The 19,745-nt window shown below is 33.4% G+C and overlaps 2 protein-coding genes across 2 annotated transcripts; both read right to left on the bottom strand.

Moving 5' to 3' along the window:
- Nucleotides 1-348: 348 nt before the first annotated feature.
- On the bottom strand, nt 349-5,787 carry LOC134236278 (uncharacterized). The gene is made up of 2 exons (XM_062718460.1): nt 5,529-5,787; nt 349-3,017 (listed from the first exon to the last, which is right to left on the bottom strand). Exon 2 carries the CDS (start codon nt 3,010-3,012, stop codon nt 799-801), a length of 2,214 nt encoding a protein of 737 aa, XP_062574444.1. The 5' UTR covers nt 3,013-3,017; nt 5,529-5,787; the 3' UTR covers nt 349-798.
- A 3,508-nt stretch (nt 5,788-9,295) lies between these two features.
- On the bottom strand, nt 9,296-19,554 carry LOC134236286 (peroxisomal bifunctional enzyme-like). Its single transcript, XM_062718466.1, has 18 exons — nt 19,384-19,554; nt 18,518-18,657; nt 17,034-17,172; nt 16,566-16,722; nt 16,274-16,403; nt 16,043-16,092; nt 15,757-15,903; nt 14,967-15,128; nt 14,523-14,573; nt 14,017-14,136; nt 13,478-13,630; nt 13,215-13,283; nt 12,964-13,066; nt 12,492-12,638; nt 11,931-12,055; nt 10,842-10,939; nt 10,452-10,561; nt 9,296-9,974 (listed from the first exon to the last, which is right to left on the bottom strand). The coding sequence occupies exons 1-18, from the start codon at nt 19,521-19,523 to the stop codon at nt 9,871-9,873; spliced, it is 2,145 nt and encodes a 714-aa protein (XP_062574450.1). The 5' UTR covers nt 19,524-19,554; the 3' UTR covers nt 9,296-9,870.
- Between the last annotated feature and the right edge of the window lie 191 nt (nt 19,555-19,745).

Raw genomic sequence — 19,745 nt, 5'->3', positions numbered from 1 at the left:
GCTGGGATAATGATTTCATTAAAAATAAATATGTCATACCTTATAGGAACAACAATAAGCTTTTGGTCCAGGTCTCTTACAGATAAAGAAGAAAAGTGACCTCTTTGATGAGCTGGGAACAGTATGTATCATGGTAAATACATGAATTTGCCACAGGCAAAACATTTGTCGCTGTCAGCAGAAGCAAGGTCAGGTATACATATGTAATAATTAAATCAGTACAATAAGTCACACATATTCACCTCAATGTTAGTTGCAAATCAGGAGTACAAGTAACATGGAATGTTGTATCAATTGTTTGCCAACACAAGTAACACTGTGGCTTGAAGGTTGATTCTGGTAGTGACTTTTCAAGTTGCCTATTTGGAGCTGTCCACCTCCAATGGTACCAGAACCTGTCTGATCTCCAAATAAGGTGTCCTTAAATTAGGAAGAACCACCACAAAATTTTCTTCCAAACTGAGGAAGTCTTTTGTATTAAGGATAACAAAACACTTCTCTTTGATTGCAGTCACTAGGAAATGCAAGACTGATCTTATGGTTGAATGTAGTGTACCCAATCAAAAGGAAAGCAGGTCGGACACTGCCAGGTCACAATGAATACAGGAAGAAGGCAAAATTTTTTCTCAATGCTGTTATGCTGAATTATTAATAGCAATTAAGTTAAAAATCCTCTGCCAACACAAATTCTGTAGTCATCATGTATCTATAGGTTTTGTCATTTTGTTGCTACTGGAGATTAATGAACATTCAGAACACAATACATGGATTGAACATGATTCATAGTTTATGTTATGACTAAAACATTAGTTCATCTTCCATGATGCGGCTTGTTTCGATGTTGATGCGATTGGCTTTTTCATCATTTTGCATTACAAAGAGGATGTAATCATTGCTTAATTCTTCCAGCAAATCATTAATGTTGTTGCCCTTTAATGGTACTGCAGTGCCATCTTTGTTTTGATGAATACTCATTTTCTGAAGAGTTCTGTTCATGGTTAAAAATTTTCTTAATCCATAAATCGTAATTTTCGGACATGCTTGGAAAGACAGACTAATTAAACCCCTCTTTGCTAGAGCAACCAAAGAATTATTTGTCAATTGATAGATGCCTTTCAATATCAATGCATTTAGTAAAGTTAAATATTTAGACACAGCAAGAATGCTCTTGTCTGTTAACTTGCAGTTAAAAGCAAGATCAAGGCCTCTTATTTCTGGACAGAATTGACAAATCTTCAGGATATCCGAATCAGAGATGCTGCTACAGTTAGAAAGTTCAAGTGTCTGAATCCAGGAGTGGTCTGAGGAGGAATGGAAAGGGAGGGGTGGATCCCAGACCTTTACGGCAGAGTCATTTTGTTGGTTTTCTGTTGCGCTTTGTTTAATATCGGCATCAGTAATCCCATAAATACTTTTGATTTTCTGTTGGCCACTTATAATCTTTGGGCAAATCCTTGTTTCACAGAAAGTGGAACAATTGCATTGAATATCAGTTGCGTTTGTTTCCTCAGATATTTGGTTTAAGGAGCCAACAGGCATTTCAGGAAATCTCTTTTCCTTACATAAAACAATTTCTTTTAATGCATGACAACCACGCATTGGTATCTCCTGTAGCCATGGACAGTTCATCACAACACAGCTGAATCCAAAGCCTGTTATGTGATGACAACCGCTGAGGTCTACAACGTGCAGTCCTTGACAATTATGTGCAAGTTCCATGACACCAAGATCTGTAATGCCTTGACATCCACTGAGATTAACAACTCTCAACTGTGTGCAACCTTGTGCAAGAGCACAGATTCCCTCATCGGTTACAGCTGACACACTGGAGTCGCCAATACTCAGTTCTTGTAAATGCCTGCAGGTTGACAAATAGATCAGTGCTTTGTCATTTATGAATGTGTTTTCCCACCTTCTATAAAAGCATTGGTTTCTACTTTTGTAGAAAATTTCATCTTCTCTAGCTATAAACTTTTTCAGAATAGGACATTGGTCACTGATGATCTGATAAACCTCCTCAGTTATGTTTGTACAGTTCAACAGTGTTAGCTTCTGTAACATCTTACTAGCACAAGCCGATGAAATAATGTTCTTGAAATCTTGTGTTTCCAAATAACAGTTGTCTAACACCAATTCTTCCAGCGAGGCCAGTGCAACATTTATCTTAATTTCTTCTGTGCCTCTCATCTTGTTTCCTAGAATTTTTAACGATTTCAAGTTCGGACATTTTTCGAAGATGGTTCGAATGGTTTGCTCACTTCTTCCACTGAGTGAAATGTTTAAATATGTCAGCTCTGGATGGGCAATAACAATTTTCTGCAGCTCTGCATTCCATCTACGGCTATTGAAAGTAACGATACCTTCCTCCATGTAAAAGTCGGGGAAATCACCTGTTCCCTCGCACTCTATTATTGTTAAACGTTCTAATTTTGGTAATTTTCTTACTGCAGGCATCACCATCTCAGAAGTGTCTAAGTCAAAATATGCGTTTTGGTCACTGGTGACCTCAGTCACAAATGAATATTTTTCCAAAAGTTTCAGGAAATTTGTTAAAGATAAGTCTGAATTGACAAGGTGAATTCCTTTTAAATTCGGGCAGTTTACATCCTCCCTCAAAAACACAAGTGGACCATTGAATCCCCAAGTTGAAGAATCTTCATCATCATCATCGTCATTCTCTAGTAATTGGTTTGGTCCGCTATATAATGTTGCATATTTTTCAATGTTTGAGGCAAGTTTGGAATTATTAGAATATTTTGCCCGAATTCTTAAAAATTCCAAAGCCTCAAGATTTCTTGCTACAAATTTGGCCCGCCCCAGGAAATCTTCCTCCTCTAGACTTTCTGTCACCCATTTAATGGCTCCTATTGTGTTCCATAAACATCTTTTGTTACTAAGATTGCGCCAGCGAGAGCATACTAATTTGATGGAATGTACAATATCGTAAAATGCCAGGTAGGAAAATATCATCAAAAGAACTTCATCAGGTAAATCAGATATTCCGGCTGGCATTTTGGCTGAAAAATAAAAAGGATCATTGTACAGTTTTCTAATAGTTGAATTTTTTTTTTTTTTGGAAAAAAATATGCTAAAGGCTGAATGTTTGTTTTCCCTCTACTGACTCAGGGTAATTTAAATTGGATTGGTTGGTAGCAAATTTTTTTCCCCAGAAGAATTCAATGTAACACACTGACTGTTGATTGGATGAGAAAATTAAGGGATAAAAACTTGTTTACTGGAAATATGGAATCAGGAATGTTTAACAAAAGTTTTTTAATTTTAGTCAGTCCATTCTGGGCCTGTTGGTCTGGAGAGGACACACATACATTTTTTTAGAAGATGGCCTAACTGCAAAACCAAAGTAACCAAAACCAAAGTACCGAGACTTAAGGTATACCTTTACTCAGAAGACTAAAAATTCCACTGAGAAGAACGAAAAACTACCTACTGCACATTATACTACACCTATGATTCTTGTGTTAATTTTCAATTTCAAATAACTAGGTCAATGACCTACTTTTCATGCTAGTGGCCCCTGATTATTTCTCGGAAAATACCCCAATTTTTCACCTTATGACCAATTTTTTCTTCACTTACAAAATATTACAAGCAACAAAACTCTTCAAATAATGAAATAGTATAGCAATGGAACAGGGATGCTTCATAAAAAGAAACGATAAGACTTTGGGCCATAAACTTGATAATTATTTCAGTCTGAATTTCCTCTGTCATATTTATATTTCTTTTTCCATTTTTAATTGAATATTACAAAAATCTGAATGATAAAAACTCCAAATTATTTATAGAATCAAATTCCTTTTGTTGCCCTAATTCTCAAAGTATTAATATTATATGGGGTCAATGATCAAATTATTGAGATATCGTGTCTAGAATGGTTTTTGTTCATATTTTTGAATTTCTTTATTTCATAGCATTTAATTATTTGAAATAATTTATGAGCTTCAACACATAAAATTTGCAAAATGCTGATTAGAAATATATGTCACCTTCACATTGTTATCAATATTGCAAAAAAATTTTGACAAAAATAAAAAAAAATAGAAATTTAGTCTGAATTTCCTCTGCATTACCATACATTGACTTTTTTTCTGTATATTTCCTTAAAATAATAAAATATTAAATTTTCAAATTGATATTGAGTTAAAACTTGGTTGTTTTATCCATTTGGAACAATTTTTGATTTAAAATGATTATCATACTTTATAAAATTTCCTGTCTGACTTCTGAAACCTGAGTAAACATCATCTTTAAATCATCTATAATAATATGGTACAGCGGTACATGTACATGTGTAGCATCTACCCTAGAGTTGTGGAAAAGTCGAGTGTAGGAATCCACTGCAGGACAGAGAACAGTCCTTCTATTTAAACTGTGTATAAACTGAGGAACTGAACATATGACTCAGTTAGCGACTTACTCATCAAAAATGTTATCTTTTTCCCTTAAATACTTCATCGACGAGAGATAGCCTTAGGGCTTTTATATTTGACAGGTGCTTGGTGCATTACCTGGAACAAGATGTGTCTGAGTATGCCATGATTTCTGACCCCTTGACCTTGTCCTTCATGTTTGACCTCATACACCATATAGATAGTTTTCGATTGACCTAAATTTAGCAAGAGTTACTTCCCGTTGGCCACCATACTGGAGGTCCAAATGCTCATTTTCCTTCATTGTTCAACCAATTTCAAATTTTTATATTTGCAATTTTGAATTAGGAATCATTATTTTTCTGAAGTATATAAATTTTTGAATGCCTCCTTTAATTAAAAAAAAATTATCTTATAAAGATTTTCCTCAATATTTCTGCTATATTTTCTTAAACATGGTAAGACAAAGAGGAAAACTCACCATTCGACCTCCAATATGGCGACCAACAGGAGGTAACTTCTGCTAAATTTAGGTCAATCAAAAACTATCTATATTCAAGAAATTCAACTTTTGAAATTACCGGTACTTTTGAATGACATTTGAAAGGGTGCACATGTTCATGTTGTTACAATATGCCATAAATAATGGCATCCCATCCCATTGAATGATAGTTCTGCATTCCTGTTTTGAAAGATTATTTACAAGTTTTATAGTAACTATACATGTACATGTATGTACTATGTGTAAAACAGAAGTGGGTCCTGGGCGAAGCCCTGGTGGAGAGCCAGGGAGAAAAACCCCAGAAGCTCTGGGGTTTTGTGTATTTAAGAGTAAAACCTGGCACAATTATAGTGGTGTTGGTTATTACCGCTATGAACCAAAGTATGACATTATTAATACTGGTCATATCATACTTTGAATGAAGGGGGTCTAGGGCTTCGCCCCCTGAAGCTCTTCGGTTTTTGTGTATTTTAAGGGTAAAACTAGGCACAAAAATATTGGTATTGCTCCAAAGTATGGCATAATTATTATTATTCGTATCATACTTCGAAATTTTAATACTATTAACCATAATGAAATTAAATATTAGTGTCTATCAAAGTAATTTAAAAGTAAAGCTTATTTTGTGTACTTACCAGATTTGTATTGCTGGTATGTCTTTGTTTGTTAACACTGATAAACTATTGCAGACAGGAACACGTGTTTTGCATCCGAAAGTTTCCTGTGTAAAATCAAGCATATAGGGTATCTGTACGATAAGTAAACATTAGCACACTTTAGAAAATGGTGAATACTGTAAATAGACAACAGTGCCACAATATGAGAAAATCCAAAATCAATTTAAATTGCAATATTTGTGAAAATGTAAAGATTCAGTTCACATATCAAGTTACTTATGGCGCGAAGAGAGTGTTACTGAATTCTCGCATCGCGAACCCGATCACAAACAAGTCTCGGTGCCAATCAGAAATTATAATATTTCGTGCGCAGAGTTATTACACAAAATGATACAATTATTTCATTCTCCATCGAAGTTAATATATCATTTAAATTGAAGTGAATTGTGTGTATCTTTTTATGCATTGAACGTTTTAAAAAAACAGAAAAGAAAAATGCCAGGGGTTAATATGTTTTTGGAGGATGAAATCATAGGCACTCCCCATTAATTGTTTAAAAAATATATCTACTATACTATAAACGTTTTGTTTATATTATAGTAGATATATTTTTTAAACAATTAAGATGGGGAGTGCCTATGTTTATAGTATAGTAGATATATTTTTTTAACAATTAAGATGGGCAGTGCCTATGTTTATATAGTATAGATATATTTTTTTTAACAATTAAGATGGGGAGTGCCTATGTTTATAGTATAGTAGATATATTTTTTTAACAATTAAGATGGGGAGTGCCTATGTTTATAGTATAGTAGATATATATTTTTTTAAACAATTAAGATGGGGATTGCCTATGTTTATAGTATAGTAGATATTTATATATTTAACAGTTAAGATGGGGAGTGCCTATGGATGAAACCAGGGACGCATTAGTTTGTCAGAATAATCTAACTGTCACATAGTGTGTCTCGGGACAAGCCTTCACCCGGTTCCGTATAGGGCATTTATCATTTTAACGACGGAACATTCATCTAGGGACATATAATATAGTTTTAGCATTGGCGTCTGAAGCAAATTGAAAGGGTTGAGAGAGTATGGAATGCCATATACAACAGCCAACCGCTTACTGCCAACTGCTGACTGCTTACTGCCAACTGTCAGCTGCTTACTGCCGACTGCCACACATATCTGAGTAAATTTTATATTTGTAGACTATTGATATTTATATGAATTTTCACAAAAAAAGGAAAAAAAGAAGGCACGGATCCAGGACATTTTTTCCAAGGGGGTCACCCTGGTAAAATTGAATTGAATAAAATGACCAATATTTTTTTCTCTTATGTAATATTCAATATATGCGGTTGATAAAGTACATTGTTTATTTTTTTATTTGTTTTCCTATTTGAAATAGGTAATAAAATGACTATTTTCTGCTTTTAATCTTTAAAGAAGCCCCCCCCCCTCCCCCGGAGACAACAAAACCTTTGAAGAGAGAATATTAGTAAAAAAAAAAAGATTTGTCGTTTCGCAGAGAAAGATGTTTTGAAAATAAATTTCCGTTTTCCATTATATTCCATAGTTAAAAATTTCCTCAAATTAAAGATGTATATCTCTGTGTGTTATAATAAATTTTCACATGCATAGATCTTGGAGGGGGGGGGCATTTAAAATTTGTACAGTCATACGTTAAATAAACTAAACGAACTACCGGTATAACTGACCTTGGACCCTCCACTTAGAAAACGCCGATCAAACATTTATATCTCTTTGTTTGTTTGTACAAATAAAATATATTTTACATGCATAGATCTAGAGAGAGGGGTCCGGAACACCCCTCTGAAATTGTAAAGTTATTTAATGCACAAACTAAACCAACTAAAAGTTATATATTTAATGTATAAAATAAATCAACTAAAAGGGACCTTCAGGCACGTAGTATCAGGGGGGGCCCCCACCCCCCACCCCTCCCCAACCGATATAATGTGGAAAAAAATTCGTGTACCCCCCCCCCCCCCCCCCCCCCCACGAAATAGGATTTTCGAGTAAGTTTTTTTTTTTGGGAAGTTGGTATTTTTTTTTTTTTTTTTTTGCTTGAAAAATGTCATACACATGAAGGTATGTGTTAAGTTGGTATGAAAAATGTCATACACATGAAGGTATGACCCTCCCCGGACGAAATAATTTTTCACATTTAGGAAAGGACTTTACGTATTTTTTTCTTGTCAAGAAATTTCTGGGTTGGATTTATTTTTTTTACCAGAGTGACCCTCTTGAAAAAAATATCCTATAGATCAGCGCCTTTTTTTTTATTTACATAAATATCAATATAAAAATAAAATTTATTCAAATATGTGTGGCAGTCGGCAGTAAGCAGCTGACAGTTGGCAGTAAGCAGTCAGCAGTTGGCAGTAAGCAGTTGGCTGTCGTATATGGCATTCCATAAGAGAGAGAGAGAAAATCAAACACACACACACAAAAAAAAAAAAAAAAAAAAAAAAAAAAAAAACTTGACAAGCAAAAATAAAAGGGGGACAATATACACCTTGTCCAAACACGAAAATTCTATTTCGTTACCGCTTTCCTATAGATATAATGAAGTGAGAAAAAAACCTTGAGTTCAAAATTTTGACTCCTCGTCTTTATTTGGATTTATTTATATTTTAGATTTAAATACTTACGCAACCCCAAGAGTGTGTGTTTATAGTTAATTTGGAACTTCAGTTATTTTCAGTGCAAATCCCTTTGTACAATGTTGTATTCTTTGCCTCCCCCCCCCCGGGTTCCGACACCTATGATTAGTAAATATCTATGGGTCCATAGTGTACTGTATATTTTTAGCCCAGCTGAGCGGAAAGCTCAAGTGAACCGTTTTCTGATCACTCAATGTCTGTCTGTCCGTCTGTAAACTTTTCACATTATCAACAGAACTTCTTCTCAAGAACTAATATGGGGCCAAATTTAAACAAACTTAATAAAAGCATTCTTGGATAAAGGGGACTTTCATTTATAAAAATGAAGGGTCAAGCCCCTTTCAAAGGGGGACTAATCAAGAAAAGACGTAAATAGGGTGGGATCATTAAAAATCATTCTTCTCAAGAACCACTAAGCCAGAAAAACTGAAACTTATGTGGAGGCATCCTTAGGTAGGGTAGATTCTAAATTGTTCAAAACATGACCCCCAGGGCTAGAGCGGGGCCATGATGGGGAATCCAAGTTTTATATTGAAATATATCTAGGAAAAATCTTTTACTGGCCGGAAAATCTGAAACTTATTTGGAAGCATTCTGGGATAGATTCTACATTTTCCAAATACGCGTAATAATAGGGCCACATTAGGTAATATAAGGGGGAGAATCTGGCGAAGAACAGCATGGCCAGTGACTCAGGTGACTGCTGTGGCGTATAGGCCTCTTGTATATTAATAAAACAATACAGATTTCATACAGATGTACAATTACATACCATGTTCTGAAAGACATCGGTATTATAACATTTATACATAGGCACCCGACATTACTTATTTTTCTTTTAATAAAAAAAATACTGTAGATGTACTTTTTTCCACGGGGCCATAATTCTGCGGAATCTCAATTTCTGTTTAATCTGCGTGTAGAAAATTACGCGGATTTCCTAGACTGTCACTATATGTCTTACATTTATAAAAAAAATACTAGTATACCCATACCTAATAGTTTATATTTACTAAAAGAAAAATAAGTAACGTCAGGTGCCTGTGAAGAAAAGGTAATCAGAACAAGTACATCTTTAAATTGATAAGGAGATGGTACTCTTTTTCAACTTTATTAAAAATCAACAGTTTGGCCATTTTATGGCAATCAAATATAACAAAAACAAATATTGCTCAATGTAAAAATTGTTTACATCTTTGGTTGCTTTTCATTCATTTATTGAAAAGGAGATTACCCAGCAGTGATTGCACTTATAATTGGTGTTAATTTGATATTATTTCTAAATCTAAGTCTCTCTAGAGTTACATATACTGTAAATATGTATACCTTGAATGATTAATCAACCTTACCCATAGGTTTGACATAGTTCATTATTGCCCTATATTGTAGGGGATTGTCCCAGAAAAACGTCTACTACATGTAGATATTTTCAATATTTTTTGTCTCTGTAAAATCATAACTTTAACAATTGACATGCACCATAATTAACTTTTTAAAAAATATTACACAGAAATTTCACTAAAATATCTTCATAAATAACATTTTTCTCTCTGAGAAAAGGATTAACTTTCATATTCTGAAAAAAAAATTTCAATGAATTTTTAATGTACACTGAACAATGACTTTGGCAGCTATAATCAAAAGTTTATATAATATGTAATACACCCACATCACATTCTGCTCTTGGATATATGATTGGCCCACTGTGAGAATGGAACATCATTTTCTGCCAATTTCTTCAGAAGTCGACTAGGAACCCAATGGATGCTGTAGGCTATAATAAACAAAATGTTCTATATTTAAAATACTGTAAAAATCATTTATTTTAAGGTGTCTATTTTTGGTGATTCAAGAAAAATATTATCATCATTGGTTGTACATGTACAGTACTCGCGATAGTTTAATTAGAATTTTGACTTCTTTGGGATTTTCTAAAACATGAATTTATTTGTCTCTTCATACTATGAAACATTGAAAATTAAACTCCTTGAAGTGAATCAAAAATATGCCTAAAATGTCTTTCCATCATTGGAATTTTAATACATCTATCTTTACTCAACCTTACAAGTACAATGTACATGTAATCATTTTTTTTTTAATTCTTTAGTTTCATTTTTTTTCTTAGCCTCTAAAAATAACCTCATATTTACACTTAAAAATCTTATATCATAAATAGAAAAAGAAATTGGCAAACCTCAGAGTTCAACACTTTAGAGAGCAAATGTTTTTGAAATATTTCTTATGAACTTACGACATGTTTCATGATAGTGGCATATTCTGTCATAAACTCTCTTTAGTCCTATCTGACTGGCATAAAACATCGGTCCACCTCGAAATTTTGGATAACTAAAGCCATAAATCCTGTAAAATGCAAAAATTTTTGACAAATGGAATACTTGCTTAAGAAAATTTCCACAAAAAAAAAATAATGGAGTTTAATAAAGTTTTTGAATTGTTGACCTACACACTTTAACCCTAAATTTTCACAACAGAAGAGAAAAATTCAAAATATGTAAAATTTTTCCATAAGTAAATATAAATATTTATTCTTGATCACTTTCCCCAATTCTTCTTTCCATGAGTATTGAAGAATCACTTTCACCAATTCTGTTTAATTGAATTCATTTTGTTTGGAACTCACCATGAGATATCAATTTCTTCTGGAGTGTTACATATTCCCTCTTCTAAAATCCTAAATCCCTCATTGATACACGAATAGAATTGCCTCTCAAAAATTTCCTGCCAAAAAGCATATAGCTTATCAAGTGAGTTTAATACTTAATTTTTGACAAGAATTTTGTTTTTATGAGAGATAGTCTCCAAAATCTGTAAATAAACTCTTAACCAATACTTGTTCACAATTAAGATTTTAGTACAGTAAAACTTGGTTAGTACGAACATAAAAGTCATAAATATTGTAAATTTATGGATATAGCGAAGTTATCCTGGATCCCCAGCTATATAAATTTAACAAATTTCTTATAGGGATATAACGAATTACGGATATAGTGAAAAAATTTCATAGATCAAAGTGATTTTGTTATAACCAATAAGTTTTACTGTATCTACAGTCAATCCTTGCTATCTGAGATAACCAAGCTACATAAAATTACAGGAAGAGAAAGAGTTGAACTGTAATATCTGTCCCACATTTTCCAAGTTTTGGAGATGCACAGTAGTCCAACTGTATACATGGATGTACAGATACTGTAAATGTATTACATTCAGCGAATACAATATTTGGCGCAAATTGACTTCTGTAAAAGTTAACGTAGATTTGAATTAGCGCATTTCTGTAAAAGACATTTAGCTTTGCACTTGAATTAGTGGAAGTTTTTTTGCCACCAAAACGCTAAAATGAAGACACACCCAAATAAAGTACAATTCTCAGTTAACCTTGGATTTTCAGTAAGGCGTGGTATTCTCAACATTACATAATCAGCATCTGAAATTTACACAGCCTTTCATTCACTTTTGAAATATACATGGAATAGAAATATGGGCCAATGTCAACAAGTGTAGCAATGATCCAATAACAGCGTTTCATACGGCAAAGAGGTGGGGCTTAAGTCATCTCATCGTTGTCAACAACAATTTAAAGTTGCTGATGTTATTAATTTCTTAACCAATGAGAATCTATTCGTCATTTGAGAGACATTACCCTTACTGAAAGTACATGTATAAGGATCTCAGAGAACTGTACTAATACATCTGCAGATATATGTTCTACCTGTGGGGTAATCTTCCTCTTTATTATCCCTCTTCTTTGTCTGTAACTGTTTATTATTTCTTCTGTCTCGGAATCAACTGTTGGAATTTTCCCTCCTACTTTTTCATACAAATACCATCCTTTACCTAAAAAATATTAAAGGAAATTACATGTAGGTATAAACTTTTGTGTCCTTAAGCTGTCATGCCATTTTAGATGACTTTTGTCCAAATACACTGTATTTACTTTTTGAAATAATAGTACTTTCCAGAGAATATACATTTATGTGTATCGCTCCCTTGAAAAAAGACCTAGAAATTCATGCCAGCCAAGCTAGCTCTCTTTAAAATTTGGAAAGTCAAGGTCAAGCTTCTCAAGCATGCTAGAGGTTCCCAGCTTTTTCTGTGTGTGTGTGTGCATAGGGATGTTAACCAAGGCTCTCACTTGTAGGATTAAGGTCAAGGATACATCAAAAGCTTGATAGAATCTTCCGTTTTTTCCAGGGGGAAAATCTTATTCATAACATCAAAATAATTGTTTGATTTTTTTTTTTCAAATCTCTCATGTTCATGCTGTACTAACCAGTTTTTCTTCCGTATCTCCCTTTCTCAAAGAAATCATCATTTAGTCCACAATATCTGTTGCCTCCTAGAAATTTGGTCTCCTTAGTGATTGTCGTACCCAGTGCCTTAGCAACCTCCCTGTTGATTCTCCAGCTGATATCAATCCCTGTAGATAACAATAGATAGATATCAGTTAAGAAATTATTTTCCCTTGATTTAAAAAAATATATTCATTCCTGGATTACAATGAGAAAAAAAAAATTGAGACATCCAAGTACTCATGTTATCAGGGGAAAGATTACCAAAAGATATCATTGTTTCAGATATCAAAGTCTAACTGTACACATCTAATACAATATCTTTTTTAAATATCACATAAAGAGAGTAATTGATAATTTGAAATTCTATACATGTAGATGGTTCACCTCACAGATTACATGTATGTATTCATATTTTGAATTGTCTCCTCACCCAGTGGTTTATAAATGTACCTGATAGATCTCGGACTTTGAACGGACCCATTGGCATTCCGAAATCTTCATTCACCTGATCTATCTCCTGTGGACTAGCTCCCTCTTCCACCAAGAATAAAGACTGAAAATTCCAGGCATCAGATTCAGTATTGCATTAGTTTATGTCTGTAATACTACACAAAGTCTTTTTTTTGCCCCTTTTTTGTTCTTGTTATAGTTACCATAGAAACATAGAGTACATAGAAGTTTGATTTTTTTTAATGACAAACCTCAGTGTTAAAGGGACCATTCATTCTGTTGGCCAAGAAACCATGGCAACTCTTCACCAAAACTGGAACCTATTGAATGGAATTATATAATACAAGAATGAAATGATTCAAATCAAGAATATTAACCAATAATCTCAATTACACTGCTTCTAAATGACATCTGCCAGGTGCATATTACTCAGACAAGATTCTAAAATTAAATTTTTGAGCAGGTACATGCATTTTGGAATTCTGTACATGATAGAAGGATATATAAGCCTTACTTTGTTGATCGTTTTCCCCAGCTTCATCACCGTGGCAACAGTGTCAGGTGATGTCTGAGTTCCGTAAATATTTTCCAGTAGCCTCATGTGATATGCCGGAGCAAAGAAATGAGTCCCCACAACTTTATCTGGCCGAGATGTTGCTGTTGATATCTGCAGTATATAATTTCACATTGGAAATTAAATTGCGAAAACTTATCTGTAAAATTGTGAAAACAATATCTTCAACATTACAAAATTTTTTTTGTGGGGTTATATAAAGTTTAAATGCAATTGAAAACATGATTATCTAGTTGACAGAGATGTGAAAAAAGAAATAAATTTAATATTTAACAAACTTATGAAAAATAAATTTTTACATTCAATTTCTTGCAAGATAACATTTTCAATTTCAACTCATTTTAAGGCTATATATATATAAAGTATACATGTACTAGGATATGAAAAAAAAATCTGTCATCAGAAAGTTAAGCACACCAGTTTAATATAATAAGGTCACAATCCATGACAGGTCAAGGTCATTGGGGTTCCATACTTACCCTATTAATGTCTATCGTAGATGTGTTGGTACACAGAATGGCTGAGGGCTTACAAATCTTGTCCAGCTTAGAGAACACGTCTCTCTTTAAATCTAAATTCTCAAACACTGCCTCTATCACCTTTGGATAAAACAAGAGAATTTTCAGTGTATATTTAAATTCATATTGTACAGTTGCTTGTACATCTATGTCACATGTCTACGTTCATGTGAATTTTTCTAATAACATGAAGTGGATATTTTTTTCTTCACTTTATTAATAAGAAGAAAACAGTTTACCAGGTCTACATCCTTGAGGTCACTGTAATTTTTAATTGGCTATTTGCTACACTAGATGACATTCAGCTGAATTTCCATGTGTATTTAAACTTTGAAGGAAAGCTGTGTACATTTCCAGACTAATTATGTTCTCTATCAAAGTTTCACTCCAATTGTTATATGAAACTGTGTATTTTTTTTAATATTTATAAAAGGTATATTTCTTTAATTATTTAAAAAACAGTTTACCAGGTCTACATCCTTGAGGTCACTGTAATTCAGTGTTGGTTTGAAATTCAATGTTTATATACAGTGTAACTCAAACAAGTTCACACTCCCAGACATGATGTTCACTTTCAGTATTCATACATTAAAAGCAAATAATTTTATAAAATAAAAAAATATAAAAAGTATTATAGTAAAAATAGAGTTTGGGAACAACTACTTTTTAATTTATACATACGATGTAACTGTAAAACAAGTTCAGTCTGTTTATGTGCACGTTCATATATATATTAAAAGTAAATACAGAAATATACATTTACATATACATTTACAGCAAATACTATTCATTTACATGCATTTCAAAAAATTACATGTATATATAATATATAAAAAAAACTTCATAATGCAAGCTCTATATAGCTACCACTTTAAAGAAGAGTCACCATTTTAAATCATTATCTGAATCAAAATCATACAGACCTTTTCGTTTTGTTCCAGTAGATATACGGGGAGACCTGCACTCAGTAAACACACAGCTATCCCTGACCCCATCGTCCCCGCCCCGATCACAGCCGTACTCCTCACGGGGAGGGGCTTAGCTGTCTTATAACTACCCCCAGGCATCACCCACTGAAATCAGAAAGGAATATTTACATGTAAATTATGTTTGATTTTTGTGAGAAGATATATAAATATAACCATGAATCTTTATCCTATTATTGTACATGTATTTAAATACATGTATAATGTCAAACTTTATCAAATCCAATACAATATTTGTGATTTTTTTTCTTTTTTTTCATTTTTTCACAATGATATTTTTCATTTTTTGTATTTTTTAAAAAATATAAAACATTATGTCAGCTATAATGTGACATAAAAACATTACCATTTTAAACAAAAAATCCAATCATAAAAAATAACTTGTATATTTTTTTTTTCTTTTAAAAAATATATGGATATAGTTCTTTTCATCTTTTGTTTGTTTATCTTAACTCTGACACTGACAGACGACCTTGACCCAGTAAAATGAAGCTTTTTTTGTTTGTTTGTCTTACCCTGAACACTGCCTAATGACCTTGACCCAGTATATCAGAGCTCTTTAAAAATTTGTTTGTTTATCTTACCCTTGACACTGACAGATGACCTTGACCCAGTATAATAGTCTAGAGCTCTTTTGTTTGTTTGTCTTACCCTTGACACTAAAAGATGACCTTGACCCAGTATAATGGAGCTCTTTTGATGTTGTTTGTCTTACCCTTGACACTGCCCTCTCAGCAAAAAATGCGTACTGTTGGGCCCTGGCCTGCCCGGAGCCTTGTAGCTGTAGGAACAGGTCCCTCTCTAACTTCATCCCCTCCTCATACGGAAGTTCTGCTGAGGCCCTTACAGTCTGTATACAGACCTGATGAACAATAGGAGGAAAAAAAACATTTTAATTGACAATCTTTATATCCAGGGTTTATGTAAATCTCAAAGTACTGGGTATCTTATGAGAACATAGTTTGAAGTAAAAGGATGCTTTCAAAAGTTAAATATTTTACCACTGGGGCTTCATATCCTTTGTATTTTTTCTTGACTTGAGCCATGGCCGCTGCAAAAGACCATTTTCCAATTAAAACAAAGTATATGTATTACATTATGCACTCTACGTGTCGTTTATATTTCTTTGCTGTAACTTTTAAATAGTACACATGGTGCAGACCAAAAAGTCAATGTTTTTAGGATGTACTTTAAATTTCCTCTATTTCTCAAGAGATCTACATTAAATTCACCTGAAGTGAATTCCTCCAGTTTGTCAGCATTAGGAACAACCTTGAACATCAGACATCTGTCCTTTAACGGACGACCTTGAATTGATTGTGCAAACTTTAAAGCTGCCTTCATTAAATCCCCGGTCACAATCTAAAAGTTTCAAACAACTATTACAGTTGAAGTGCCAGTTCACTCAACAACAATCATCCTTTGTATTAATAAAATTCTAATTATTTACTGGGTATAAAATTTTTATCTAAAAGATAAAAATTTATTTTTTCATAAAAAATGAAAAATTCTATAAATTCTAACTTCATCAATGATGCCATACTCTTTGGCCTTTTTAATGGGAACATGGCGACCTGAGGAAATCATATCCATAGCAACTGGTAGACCTGTTAGTCTGGACAATCTTTGGGTTCCCCCTGCCCCTGGTAATAGCCCAAGTGCTACCTCTGGAAATCCCACTCTGCAAGCAATCATAGAAAAATATTATGTAGTTCAGGCTATATGGACCATGGATATCATCCTGGGTAGCTCAGTGGTACAGTGCTGCAGGGGTCCCAGGTTCGATTCCTGACCCATCCATATATTTTTTTTATGCATTTCTCCTTTCCTGCTGTAATTATCAACATCTTTCCAGTGAATTTACTTGACAACATGCAGTTTAAAAGAATCTTGATTTGCAAGACTTAAGCAGACAGAAGATGTGACTGCCAAAAAAATGTTTCTTTAAATTTATAAAGGCAGCCTACACTAAAAGTGAAATAAAGCACTGACCTTGCAGAGGGTACAGCGATACGGTAGTGTGAGAAGAGAGCTATCTCCAGCCCACCCCCGAGGCAGGTGCCATGGATGGCTGCTACCACAGGCTTAGGGGACGCCTCAATCGCCATTCCTACCTCTGTTAACCATGGCTCTGAATTAAAGGAAACAAGAGATGTTTATTAAACACTTACATGCACATGTATGCCCCCCTCCCCCAAATAATTGGAATTTTTCTAAGTCCAAGGGGCATAACTCTGTCAAAAATGGCTTGATTTTGACCTAGCTATAGATATTCATGTGATAAATCTGTAGACTATACCAAATTTCCTTTCAGTATGAGCAATCCTAATGGTTGTGAAGAAAATGAACTTAAACTCTGTTGACTGACAGACCAAGCGACAGACAGTAGGGGGGCATAAAAAGGCTAAACCTTACACATCTATAGAACATACTGTATACTGTAAACCAACTTTTATTCGCGTGCGAGAAATTTAGTGAGGACAATTAACATATTTCTAACGCCACCATCGCAAATATTTATCGCCATGCAAATGATATACATTAAAATCTATGTGCCTATTAACAACAGATCAAAAATAGGCTTGATAGCGAAAATTATTAGTCACGAACTAGTTTATCCCTGGTAAATCGCGAAATAAAGTTGTCGCGAATAAAAGTTGGTTTACAGTATTCTCAGAGAAAACACTGAGTTCTTCAGTCAAACTGCTCTGCCTGAGTCTTGTAAGTAGTGAGGACAATTAACATATTTCTAACAAACTTGAATCATACGATATGAAATGGATATCTTATCTACATGCAAATGATATACATTTGTAGACCATGTCGGTAATACTTGGGTTCATTATTACTTCAAGACACAATCAAGTCACTGGTAGTTTGACTAGTATATTTATTGACGGTAATAATATAAGAAAAACCTGAAATAAAGTCATTATAATTAATAAACATTTACAAATCCTTACTGACTTTACTTTTAAATTACAAATATAATAAGAAATAGGTAAGTGATAAATATATTTACCAGGCACACTATATAAATCAGCTACTGTAGATAGATATGACTATTCCCTTCAAGGGTGTAGCGCGGAGTGTGCGTGAATATTGTTATCCGCGGGAAAGTTAGTAAAAAGTTATTAATAGAAAGAAACTAGTTAAAAGGAAATGGTCAAATACGTCACACCTAACAAACATAAACACTCACACGTGGACATTCACACATGACAACACAAACGTAAACACATAATAGAAATAATTAAAACATTGAAACTGAAACATTTAATTACTTACACTGGTTACACATTTACACTGAAATCTTAGCTCATTTTATTTGTGCAAAGAATGTCTTCAGAAAGATTTATGTCTTTAATTTGATATTTGTGTTATTTATATAAAGTTTACGCTTCATACAGTCATGCAACTTCCCAGATATTACTGTTTCCCTTTTAATTACATTTAATATTGATAATTTTTTATACCTTTACTTGGTTTGCCAAACTCTCGTATGTCGGCACCGGCTGGGAATGTCTGACCTTTACCAATGATGACCACCGATCTGACATTTCTGTCTCTGGATGCTTGCTCTACTCCAGTCTTCAAGCCAAGCCGAACACCATGGCTGTAATTCAAAGGTAACATATACTCAAGTTTTCTATTCTACAGATCAATTAGTTATTTAATCCATTTGTTTAGACATATATGATTAATCTCAATAAGATTCTTTAAGATTTAAAATTCTGGGGGCCATTTTACAAAAGAACTTACGGCGAAGACTGAAAACATAAGATGAATGTAAAATTTTGCAAAATTAATAAATCTCTCGGAAATTGTTTGTGTAAAAATATCTTACCATGTTCCTTTTATAAGGATTAAAATAATTTTCGCTATAATGTGAATTAAAAAGTTATATGGAGAATTAACTTTGGTCTGAAGTCGTAATTAAGTCCTTTTGTATTTAACAGGCCTTTGTACTTATGTCTCTTCCGTTACATGGGTTTAAGATTAGGAAGAGATGTCAGTACAGAATTTTTAGTCTTGACGAACTGTGCTGAGAACTTAGTCATGCTGACTAATTTAACTATTTCAAGCAACATTTAAAAATGATATTTTACAATTGGTGAACGTGATGAGCAGCAATGATTAATCAATTCAATGTATAAGAATTGAAAAAAAAATGCAGATTTATTTGAGGACACGATGAAGAGGAAATATTCATTGAATGCAAGACGTAACAGCAATGCAATACCTATATTTTAATTAACAAAAAGAAATCTTAGATAGGCATAAAATCTATTCATCAGATCCGCCACATCGATCATGCTGTTCATCATATTTTTTTACTTACCTCAGTGCGTTGACAGGTGGATTGTTCACTTCTAAGACAGCCACTGATCCCTGAACGCTGTAATCCACCGACATGTTGGAGTTAGAGGAACTCAAAAAACGTCCTAGATAGCGCTGAAACCCTCGTTGGACTTTCAGCATAGATCTATTTTCTGACCCATAGTTTACATTTAGTTTCGTACTTTTTGAAATAAACATGTGCATATATATTCATAGTTGTTACAATAAACCAATTTGAATTTATAATTTTATATTAAAGCTTAACATTAAAAATGTTCATGTTTTACCATAAATAGAGAGGTTAATCTTCTCTTTTTTACATTAAAAAGTAGTTCGAAACTAATACTAAACCTATAAAATCTG

This window comes from Saccostrea cucullata, unplaced genomic scaffold (assembly GCF_032062105.1).
Source record: "Saccostrea cucullata isolate Sc308-1 unplaced genomic scaffold, CSIRO_AGI_Scuc_v1 ctg87, whole genome shotgun sequence".
Classification (NCBI taxonomy): Eukaryota; Metazoa; Mollusca; class Bivalvia; order Ostreida; family Ostreidae; genus Saccostrea; species Saccostrea cuccullata.
This window is presented reverse-complemented; position numbering and strand designations above follow the sequence as displayed.